Genomic DNA, 12,284 nt, shown 5'->3' with positions numbered 1-12,284 from the left:
CAAACTATTAACACAAAAATCAGTGGTAGTTTCTTCTTAATTTTACAACTTAGCTGTCTAGGAATTTCTAGGTATTAGGAAATTAGTTTAAAACTAATCTTTATTTTAAAACCTACCAACTGAAGGTGAAGGGACTTAGTGGCCATGGTTCTCACCAATGAAAAATCAAAACTCTCTCTCTCTCTCTCTCTTTTATCTCTAGCCTAGAGAGTTCCTTCTTGTTAGGACAAAGCAAAGCACTCTCCAGGTTTCAGAGAGGAGACAATTTTGGTCCTTTTGATACTGTGATGGGGGCCAGGAACGGTGAATTCCTCCCCCTTAAATCAACATCTGGCAGGGTCCCCATGGTAGAAACAGGACAGCTCAGCCACTGACCCCAGGGTAGAGTTTTGTACTATTTTTTTTTTTTTAAGAGAGAGAGAGCAAGATGGAGGGGTGGTGGAGGGGCAGAGGGAGAGGGAGAGAGAGCCTCCTAAACAGACACTTCACTGAGCACAGAGCCTGACAATGGGTCTTGATCTCATGATCCTATGATCACAACCTGAGCTGAAACCAAGAGTTGGACGCTCAACTGACTGAGCCACCCAGGTGCCCCATGCAGAGATTTCATTTGGGCTTGGAGGAGGGGAAGGGGAAAAGGTGAAATGCAGCATCCTGTGAGGGTGGCTAAAGGCACACAGGCTAGAGGCAATGCAGCATCCTTCTGTGAGGGTGGCTAAAGGCACACAGGTTAGAGGCAAAAATCCAAGGTCAGAGGCTTGGCATCTGGAATAAGGTTGATTTCCTTCCTGTGGGGTGTCTCCTGGAGGGCTCTGAGGCTTGTGCTTCTGTGTCACACCTGCATATTCATTTCACCTTCAGGTGGGCACAGGCTTCAGTTTCACTGACGACCCCCAGGGATATGCAGTCAATGAGGATGATGTCGCCCGGAATTTATACAGGTAAAAGGAGACCTGGTTCCCTCTTGACCTTCTTAAGACCAAAACTGTTTCTATTTTCATAGGGAAATCCATCCAATAGTGTAAGTATTACTGATTGGTCCTTGTGGTCTAATTCTTCAGGACATTTTAAGAATACTTTCACGTGAGAAGTTCACACCTACTCACAGGCATGCACACCCATGGTCTATTTTCCCCTTTGTTAACTTATCACTGATAATTGTGCACATGGCCAGCAGAGAAGATGACAAGGAAGGCTGGAATCCTAAGGCATGATTGTAATTTTGTAAAAAATCGCCTTGAAGAAACAATAGAAACAGAGCAGAATTCTTCAAAGATTATTTTCAGACCTTTCAGCCAGATGCCCAAGAGGATTTTTGCTTGCTTTTCGTCTTGCATTTTAACTTCGCATTTGCCTGGAAACATCTTCTCAGATGCTTGCTTGCTTCTTTTGTTTCTCTCTCAGGCCTTCAAATATAGTTTTCCCCTTGCTTGTTTCTCCTTCATGACTCCCAGGCTGAAAGCTCAGCTTCCTAGCTAGTCTCTTACTTTTTTCCTTTATCTTAATAAAATTATTCGTCTACTAAAAAGAAGAAAAAAATGGAAGGAAAACAAAGTTGTAAAAAACAATGGTCAAAGTCCATATAGTTTCTTCTTTTTCTTACTCACATTCATTACAGCTATTTTTAGTACTTTTTTTTAAGTAAGTGACTGTTCTGTTTTTCCAAGTCTGTAAATTATTACTAGAGATCAAGTCCTGAATTCTTTGAGATCACTACCATAGTGAGCAAACCCAATGAATCCCTAAAGTGAAAGTGAATCTAATAGAAGTCAGGGTTTTTTGAACTCTGACAAAAGTTTTCTGTTTTATTTTTCTTTCTCCCTGAGGCAGATGGCTGGGGGACAGAGGAAAGGGGAGCTTGGTCTTTCCTCTGGAAATAGTTCTCGCTCGCTTCCTTACTGACCCAGAAAACAATATGGTGGCTGTTTTCTACACTTTCATTTGTCCTACGTCTTCTTATTTTAACACTTCCACTCAGTTTCCAGGAGAAGGGTTAGGACCCTACACTTTTGCTTCCGGGTGCAGTGGGTCTGGGAACAAATTAGCCATATTTCCACATGGGCTTCTCCTCCTGTCCCCCTAGCTCAGGCACCTCCTGTTGCCTTAGAGAGACATGATCTTGATGGCTGTCCTTAACGAGTTTACTCAAGCACCATGAGCTGTGACCGTGTGCTCTCATTTTACAGATAGGAAACCTACTTCTCGCCGCCCACCCCCCCAATTCCTCCCCGCCCCCTCAGACCCTCTTTAGGTTTAAATCTAAACAAGTTCAGTTGTTTAACTAGCAAACACCCAGAGGGCGGAGGTTCTGTGGGGAAGAAATGCTCCAGTCCCTCGAAGCCAGAGCAGGCAACCCTGCCCTTCCTTGTCTGTCTCTCCTTCCCCTCCTCCAGAGATGGTCCCAACTTCCCGTTGACCCTCCATGTGGATATTTACTGCTGACATGTGGTACATCTCTTCTTGCATGTCATGTAAAGAGAACCTATTTCAAAGCATCCATTGTTTATAGCCATTTCAGTGCTTTTTGCTTCGGGCCCTTAGAACTGGAAAATAGCTAATCAAGGGCAGTGCAGAAAACTGATTTCAGCTGTTTCCTTTATAGTTTACACGATTTGTTTCCCTTTGTGACTACATTCTTCTCTCCAGCTCTCCAGATGGGTGTTTGGAATAAGAAGGTTGCTTTGAAACCTATAAACGGGTTACTACAGGTTTAAAGAGAGGACCTTCTTTTTCTCCCTTTGAAAACCATCTTTCTTTTTTTTTTTTTTTCTCCTCCCTGAAAATTCCATTCCCTTTGACTATTAATAGTCCAAGGCTGTAAGGAGTAGATTCCTACTAAAGAGGCATTTGACATTCCCACTAAGGCTGCTTTTCTTTGTGTTTGGAAGTAAAGCTTATTTTTTATTTTTTACTAACAACATGTTTAAATATTCAGTTGTTTTGGTATTTGGAATATGCTGTTGGGCCACAATGCCCCTCTGGTTTAGGTGACAAATAAATAAATAAATAAATGTACTAAAGAATACTGAATTTAGTAACTGATTTGGAGTGTACTATCTGGGGCCATTCTCCTTCTGCCAGTGTTTATCGATTGCCTGCGCTGTGCGAGATGCCCTTCCTGGTGCCGGTAACAGCGTGGTCAGCCAGCCCCATAGTCCTCATTCTGGTGCTTACACATCGAGTGGCATACCTGAAATTAGTATTTGTTTCTTAGCAGCAGATAGAAATGATAGTATCGTTCAGTTCCACCTATTGGTTTGTATAGGAAATAGTATCAGTTGCTAAACGAAGCTTCGTAACAATGACTATGACACAAATTTCGCATATTAAATGAGAACACTGTGTGAGTGGCGCAGGCAGAGCAGATCAGGGCCCAGCCATACTAGGTACGGAATGAATGGGAGGATGGCCACCCGTAGGCCGCACTTCTTGTCCCCGTGTGTATTTCAGTTGAACTGTTCGTGACTAAAGCTACCCCTTGCTTAGCTTTTGTTGGTCTGGAACTTTTGTTTAGGTTGTCTTAACCTCAGTTCTTTGGAACGTCCTGTATTTATTGTGCCTCCGACTCCATTAGACCCCACCGGATTCTCTAGTGCATTATCATTTCCATCTACTTTTCATGTCCCGAACCCACCAACTTCCCTTCTTACAAAATTTATCTGAGGAAGAATTTCTTCCTAGTCATCATCCTTTGCAAGCTCAGTTTTTCTTCCTGTTGTCCTTTAATGTAACTTTTTGCCACCAGGTGGCCTTTGACTAACATTAAACTTATTAGACAAGGCCCTTGGCACAGGGTAGCAAGGTCAGCAAATACAATCATCTGGCAGAGGCTTGCTTCCTGGGACATCTAGCTCTTGTGCCTGAAAAAATGCGTGGCGTGCACACATGCATACACACGTGCACGCACATGTATATTACATATTACAGATTTGAGCAGCTCTCCTTCCAAAATTTGAAAATTTATGTAGGCATTATTCTAGATTTTATTTTTAAGCAAACCCTCACCATGGAATAAGGATTACACACAGTGGAGTTAAAACACAGTTAAACAAGCAAATAGCACATGTAAATCCAACTTAATAAATTTACTTTTTTTCATTCTTCACTTGCATTTAAGAAAGGCCTACCAAGGGCTTCCTTGGATTAGCCAAATATTTGTTCTGATGTTCTTGTGAAATTAAAACTTTAACTTCCTCAAGGGAGGGCCTTGCCTTGGTAATGTTAGCTAGAAAATCCTGGCGTTTTCGAGCTAGAAGCAACGGAGAGGTTAGCTCCTTGAACTAAGATTGCCAGATGAAATGTAGAACGCCCAGCTAAGTGTTCAATTCAGATAAATAATGAATAATGTTTTTATTCTAAGTGTGTGCCATGCAGTATTTGCGTCATAGTTACACCAAAGCATTATTTGTTGTGGATCTGAAATTCAAGTTTAATTGGACGTCCTATATTTTTATTTGCTAAGGCTGGCAACCTTGACAACTTTAACAGATTCTCCAAGGAAACAAGCTTTAAGCTAAAGCATAAGGCTTAATTGAGATTTACTATATTAAATTGTCTATTGCCATTCCAACTAGCAGGAAGAGAGAGAAGTAGTTTTTAGCCTAAAGGCTGGCGAGGGAAGGGTGAAAAATAAACTCCTATTTTTATCTCTGCGCTGAAGCCAGCATATTGCCAGCACAAACATGGAAGCTATATAGTACAGCTTCCCAGATTTAGTTGCTACAAAAACTTTAGTTACTATAAATAATAAATACAGAAACACACCACAGCTCTACAGTGGTTTTTAATGGTGGATGTTTATGGAGCCTTTGAAAATTAAGTACAGCCAGGATCACGGCGACTATAATGACCCAGTTTTGCCTCCCTGTAACCCTTGAACTCTCTCCTCCTCCTGGTTTTGTGGGGCCTTCTTGCCTTTCATCTTTGCTGGATAGTTCATGGCTTTTAGTCCCTCAGCAGGAAGCTGGAACAAAGGCACTGCCTAGCTTCTCAGACAACGTGATCTAGGTCAGCACACTCATAGAGCATCCAAGTTTCGTAGGTTTCGTTTCCTTTTTGAAAGATTTTGGTCAAGTAGAAAGTCATTCACGAATCTACCCTTTTCTTGCTTGTTATGGAATCATTTCTTGAGTGTTTAAATCTATTTCAGTATAACTCATTGAAGTGGTGATTGGCATTCTTTAGAAAGTGTGGTTTTTTTGAGCGTAGATGCCATTGTACCGTTACTTCCAAATCTGGCCATTTGGTGGTTTTCTTGTAGACTATGGCCATTTTATAGCTTTTTTGTTCTTGGGTTATTAAAATGCTGAAATTTGGAGAACCGCATTAGAAACGCTCGGGGTTCCCCAATAGGAAGAGGTTGGTAAGCCAGTAAGGTTTTCATTAGTTCGCCACAAATCCAGGTTAACGGGGTCATAAGGTTTGTGGAACTTCCTCCAAGAAGTGCTATAATAATAGATGAAAGCTCATATCTCTTTGCTCAGGGGTCCCCTCAACAGCTAGATGGTCCAGGTTGGTAACCCAGAGATGTGGAAACCTGCCTGGGGTGTTGACTCACTTTTATGGGTAAAGTAAGCTCACAGTTATTTCCTAACCATCCACAGTGTGGAATGTCACATACATGACACTTCAAATACAGTGCCTACTGGATCTCACAGCCTAATAGCATCTTCATTCAGATGAGAAACCTATTGTCAAAGGGTTAGATCTGCTAGCATAGCACTAAGCTCTTCTGATGCCATGTGATTTTTTTTTTTATTGTTGTTCTTTTGCAGTGCATTAGTTCAATTTTTCCTGTTGTTTCCTGAATATAAAAACAATGACTTTTATGCCACTGGAGAGGTAAGTGGAAGTCATGTTTTCTTGTATGCTTCCAACATCATCAGGACTGAAATACATCATGACATTGTGATTCATGCATTCTGTCTGTAAATATACACACACACATATTAATATTGATTCATACCATATTAAAAAATTTCTGTTTAGTCCCAAAATGTTTTCCATAACATTTTTTATTATAAATCCAGGATTCCCTAAAGTTTTGTATATCACAGTGGGTTGTTTAAGGTGTCAGTCCCCTGCTTTTTACTAATGATTTTTTTTGTTTGAGAAAGACAGAGAGAGCACAGGATGGGGGGTGGTGCACAGAGGGAGAAGCAGGCTCCCCTCTGAGCAGGAAACCTGACATGGACTCACTCCCAGGATCCTGGGATCATGACCTGAGCCGAAGGCTGATACTTAATCGATTGAGCCATCCAGATGTCCTGTTCTCTGCCTTTTTGGGTGTAGTTGTCATTCAGATTGATGATTTCGAAGAGCCTAGGCCAGGTACCCTGTAGAATATCCCATTTTCTGAGTTTGATCCTTTACTCAGTGTTTAGATTCAGTGAAAAGATTTTTTTTTAAAGTACTTATTTATTAGAGAGAGAGAGAGAGAGACAGAGTGCAAGCACAGGCAGACAGAGTGGCAGGCTAGAGGCAGAGGGAGAAGCAGACTCCCTGCCAAGCAAGGAGCCTGATGTGGGACTCGACCCCAGGACGCTGGGATCATGACCTGAACTGAAGACAGCCGCTTAACCAACTGAGCCACCTAGGCGTCCCCAGTGAGAAGATTTTGGCAAGAGCATTACATCAATGATGCTGTGTCCTGTTGTATCACATCAGGAGGCACATAAAAGCTGTTTGTCTCATCATTGGCAATGATAAACTTGATTACTTGGTCCACTGATAAACTTGGTCACCTACCTCTGCACTGGAAAGGTACCTTTTTCCTTTTGAAACTAATAAATAATGTGAGACCATGTGCAAATCTGCCCCCCCCCCATATCTTTCACCCAGTAGTTTCAGCATTCATTGATGACTCCTGTTGGAATCAGTTCTTCCACTGGGGGTTATAGAATGATAGATTTGGGGGAATCTATCATTAGATAGATAGAATCTATCATTCTACAGATATCATCTAGTATTCTTCTATAGAGAAGATCTTTCCCTCCTCTTCTGTATTATTCACTTCTAAAAATCTCAGTGTGGACCCTTGGTTGGTTATTTCTGTTTGATGTGTTAAAATTTTTTGCCATTATTATGATTTCTGATTTTCATATGTCCCATATTTGTTCAGAGGGAACCCCTTCAGGCTGACTCTTGTCTTTTTTGACAGGGCCCAGCTAGTCTTTCAGCATTTCCTTGATTTTGGGCACAAATCTATGCTCTAGAATTGTCTTCTATTTTCCCTGCCCTTGCCCTGAAATCAGTCATTTCTTCAAGGAACCCTGGATCCTTTTAATGGGGGATGGGATTTAAAAACCAAGATATGAGCACTAAGTGTGCCCATTGCTATTGGGATGCCATTTCTTTTCGACTTTTTCTGTAGGCAGAATTGGGGAACAGAATGACATCATACTGATACCCAAAATTGTAATTCAACATCACAAGTTTCTTTTTTCCTTTCTCCATTCTGTGTTTGTGTACCCCTTCTCCCACATTTTGGACCATGTTTCCCAACAGCACCACTGTATTTACCTCTTGGCTGAATCCTACAACACGTGCACGGTGATTTTTGATTACTATATCAGAACCACTACTAACAAGGAAACCTCCAAGTTCCTTTCAATATGTTTTGCTATAATTACTTTTATCTTCAGACTGCATTTCTCTATAGGTTTAAAAGTTACAAGAATTAATTCTATTTTTTCCCCTAGGATGATTACATTATAATTTAATGTACAGTTAGGTTCACTTGCATAGGTTGGCTTCAGTTTTAGGGTTTGCTTTTTTTTTTCATCCATTTAAATGTAAGCTTATTTTCAAAATGTATAACAGCCACTGTTTTGAGGACACAGAATCCCTAGGCGCTAGGTATATACAGTCGTGAACAAAAACAAAGTGATTTCCTGCCTTCGTATATTGTAGAGGTGAGGACAGTGGTAAGTGGGGAAATAAAAATGTACTACACATCAGGCATTGATAAGTGGCATGAATAAAGATAAAGCAGGTGAGAGGGTTATAGAGTGTGGAGGCGCTATTGTGGATGAGATTGTCAGAGAAAGGCTCTCTGATATGGAGACGATTGGGTAGAGCCCATGCAGCATGTAGTAGAGCTATAGCTACAGTTAACTTGGAGAAGAGCCTTCTTGGAAAGAGGAATAGCAAACGCAAAGACTTTGAATTGAGGACAGACTTGGGGTGCTCATGGAAAAGCACGGAGCCACTGTTGAAGGATGTGAGATAAGGAGAAGCAGGCAGATCATGTAGGCCCATGACGGACTGTGGACTTTATTCTAAGTGTAATGGGAACTCGTCAAAGGGTGCTATGTTCACTGAAATAGTAGTTAGGATCCAATTCAATTCAACACATGTGTTTTGAGTGACTACCCTATCTGAGGCTTTGGACAAGTATTAGAAATTCAGTGATGAATAAGATATTAACTCTACCTTAAATCTGAAAGCCTGGCCAGAAATACAATACTGAATGAAAAGTACAATCAGAGAAGTAGCTATAAAGACAAATAGCCCAAGGAGAGTGCACACAGCTACCTCTCAATGTGGGATCCTCAGGAAGGGCCAAACAGAAGAAGGGTGACCATTAAACTGGATTTTGAATTAGAAGGAAGGATGTGTTGGTCAAGGCTGTTTTGCTTAAAAGTGACATAAACCCTGTTCAGAATGGCTTGAGTAAAACAGGAGATCAGTTGATTCGTGGCTGGGTTTGGGTGCTCAAACATTGTCACCAGGAATTTGTCTCATTCTTCCTTGATCTGTTCACTTGGCTTTGCGCGTTACTGGTCTCTCTCTAAGCTACGTTTTTTCTACCGGCACCCTTGGCCCTCCACCCTACCCCAGAGGTCCAAATATAGCCTATCAGCTCAACTTTTCTTTTCCCCATATAGTCCACCCATATTCCTGAATCTCGTGTGATCCAATTGAATCCAATGCCTGTTCTAGAACTAGTAAGGGATCAATGGCATGGACAAATAGGTTGGTAATAATGGTGCCTGAGGCCCACCCCGATGCTCTGGGTGGGGGAAGATCACAGGGGGACCTCACCTTCTGAATCACAAGGCCTGGGAGAGGGAGATGAGTAAAGAATAGGGAAGATGCTGGTGATGGCATCAGAGGAAGGGCTGGAAGGGTACTGAGCAAGCTCAAAGCACAGACGTTTTCTGTAAGGGAGTGAAGGGAAAAACATAATCTGTTTTTCCAAGGGAATGGCAAGTTACTGGAACTAGGAATTTCCTTCTTGTCCACCTGCTTTCTTTTCTTTCTGTTTGGAAGGACATTCTGACAGTTTGGCACATCATACTTATGTCTTTTTTAAGCCAATTATTTGGTCAGAATCATTTAGGACCTCTACCAGTAATTCCCTGCCATTCCTTGACTTTCAGCCCTTTTCAGAGGCAGGTTGGGTAAAGTGGCAGGAAGCAACAATCCCATCATTTTGGAAACAACCCTGGAAAATGCCCAGTCTCTACCTCCAACAGAAGAGTGATCTGCTTACTGTGTAATTCCTGCCTCGCACATAACGTGGTGATGTCGTTAACCGTGATGTTGGGCTTTCAGCAAAGCTGCCAAATTCTGGTGAAACATTTGTCTATTTCATGTCTGCTTGGTGGTTTCATGCATGTAATATCCAAATGTGTGTGGAAAAAGACAGTTCTTTTTCTACGTTCTTTGCTGCCAGGATGAATACTTTTTAAAAAAACCCTACCCCTTCCAAGTGATGAAGAAAGATGTGAACGAGGGCAGGCAGGATATGGGATAGAGATGCTGTTGCCAGGCAGCATCATCTTCATACAAACTATACAGGATACATTAAATATGGGGCCACCTCTCATTCTAGAAGGAAGAGCGCTAAATAAAAATGCCCTGCTGGATTGTTTTATTAGAACAATGCTATGTTTTTCCAGCCCAGTTTGTCCCATCCAGTCTTTTGTTTTAAGGCTAGGAGGCAGAATGGAAAAATGGAAGGACCTCTGGGTTAATGATCAGGAGACCTGAGATTCATTGCTGGCTTTGCGTCTCTGGATAATCCCAAACAAGTTCCTTAACTTCTCTTGGCCTCTGCTTTTCATCTTACAGTCAGAAGGCTTGGTTTTTGATTAGATCACCTCCAGGGATATTTTACTTTCCTAGATGTTCAAGCATAGTTACCTAGAGGTATTTGTAAAGCATCTGTACACAATTGCAGTTTGGTTTTTTTTTTTTAGGATTTTATTTATTTATTCGACAGAGAGAGATCACAAGCAGGCAGAGCAGCAGGCAGAGAGTTAGAGAGGAGGAAGCAGGCTCCCTGCTGAGCACAGAGCCCGATGCGGGGCTCGATCCCAGGACCCTGAGATCATGACCTGAGCCGAAGGCAGGGGCTTAACCCACTGAGCCACCCAGGCGCCCCCACAATTGCAGTTTTAATGCAATACCTCCCATCCTTTCTACCAAAAAAAAAAAAAGTTATAAGAGATTTTTCCAGAAAGGGAAATCCTTTCTCTTTTTAACTATTAATTTCTGCATACTCTTAGGGAGGCCAACCAAATAATCGCACCGAAGTAGTAGAATCGTCCTTGAAAAATAAATGGTAAACTCAAAAATGGTTTTCTGCTTTTCGATGCAAATGTACGGGACCTAAATATCCTTACCATTTGTGCACTACGAATGAGGGTTAGCGCAACGCTTGAAGGGTCTGGAGAAGCTCTTCAGCTCCCTGACTTTGGTGCAAGGGAGTCTGGAAGTAATAACAATACCTACTGCATAGGACTGTTTTGAGCATCTAATTAGATAATCCTCCTCAAATATTTAATGGAGTGATGGCTGTGGTGAGTACCCAACACATGATGACTATTACTACCATTCATGGTGAAAAGCTGCATTAATATATTTCTGCGCCAAAGCATATGGCCTAATGCACATGGACAGGGGCTGAGATATTTAAAAAGTTCTGCTCACTTGTTGATGTGACTTTGTCTCTCCTGTTATTTTTGAAATGATTTCTATTAATTTCTTAATTTTTAAAAAAATTTTATTTAATTGAGAAAGAGAGAGAACATGAGATAGAGAGCATGAGCAGGGGGAGGGGCTGAGGGAGAGGAAGAAGCAGACTTCCTGCCTACCAGGGAGCCCACCTCCGGGGCTTGATCCCAGGACTCCCAGGACCTGACCTGAGTAGAAGGCCAATGCTTAACCAACTGAGCCATCCAGACATTCTTGAAATCTTCTTAAAAAAAAAAAATAGCTTTCTTTGTCTAAGAAATGATGATGGAGCTTAGAAGTTGATATTTAAAGTTCTAGATAGTAGCAAAACGTGTGGGGACTGACCCAGGCTCCTCGCCACTGCTGCGTGGACCCCAGTGAGCCCACAACCAGGCATGCTGTGGGATTCGCAAGCAGCATGATGCCGAAGGAAGAACCGCTTGTCTCCTTCCCTTCTCTCCATTTCTTCCCAGAACACCAACTGGAATTAATTTTCTCTAAAGAGAGACAAATGTGTCTGTAAATCACCCTCCTCCAGGCATGAAAAAAATGTACTTCAAAAAGAGAAACAAGCTGCATTTAATTCACATAATTAACTTTCTTTATAAGTGTTATCCTTTCCGAGCCAGTAACTATTAGTAAGATTGCCCTTGTTCTCGAGGTGCAGACACACTTCAGAATCCTCTCAAGTGTACATGGGCCCAGCTAGAAGTTATACTAAAACAGTCCTCACTGGGAGGCAGGGAGTTGGTGGGGAGAAGAGGCACTGCCCCTTGTTCTCTAAGCACGTGGCTCTGTGTGCACTCCCAGGAAAGATTTCGTGCCTATGGGTGGCTCTGGCAGTAGCCGTATGGAGAGCTCGTTCAAAATGGCGGAACACATGGTTAACACTGGGCCTCTCTTCTTGGTCAGCAGGAGGGGGCTACCCTCCTCAGCAGCAGTTTTGCAACCATGGTTAACTTGAGGGCTGAATAAAGGCAAAACTTTGAAGCTAGTTAAAAATGAGTGAGCTTAATAGGATACTTTATCTTCATCTGCATGTGTGACGTCCTGCTGGGATCATGGAGTCTGACAACCTTTATTGAAATCATCATGGTCCACTGGGTCTGGGTCGCAGGCTCCCAGTAGGTGAGAGCCATGCTTGTGTCATTTGTTTCATATGATACCAAGCACAGTATTTATTGACATAGAGCAGCTTTGTGCATGGTTGTTGCTAGATAAAATAAAAATATTGGTGATATTTCTCTCTAACCTCTTTTCATCTCTCTTCTTTCTCTGTGCGGTGTCCCATGCCCTGGGGACCATCCCTTCTACTCCCTTAT

General features: G+C 42.1%; 1 protein-coding gene across 3 annotated transcripts in view; it reads left to right on the top strand.

Moving 5' to 3' along the window:
• The window catches only part of CPVL (carboxypeptidase vitellogenic like), a 129,008-nt gene that overhangs the window by 49,277 nt on the left and 67,447 nt on the right, over nucleotides 1-12,284 (top strand). For all 3 annotated transcript variants that reach the window (XM_045062829.1, XM_004762557.3, XM_004762558.3), the window contains exons 6-7: nucleotides 862-941; nucleotides 5,775-5,841. In XM_045062829.1, coding sequence (XP_044918764.1) covers nucleotides 862-941; nucleotides 5,775-5,841 — 147 coding nt within the window. The remainder of the gene's footprint in view (nucleotides 1-861; nucleotides 942-5,774; nucleotides 5,842-12,284) is intronic.

Source organism: Mustela putorius, unplaced genomic scaffold, assembly GCF_011764305.1.
Source record: "Mustela putorius furo isolate JIRA1106 unplaced genomic scaffold, ASM1176430v1.1 tig00003845_pilon_pilon_pilon, whole genome shotgun sequence".
In the NCBI taxonomy this organism is placed as follows: Eukaryota; Metazoa; Chordata; class Mammalia; order Carnivora; family Mustelidae; genus Mustela; species Mustela putorius.
This window is presented reverse-complemented; position numbering and strand designations above follow the sequence as displayed.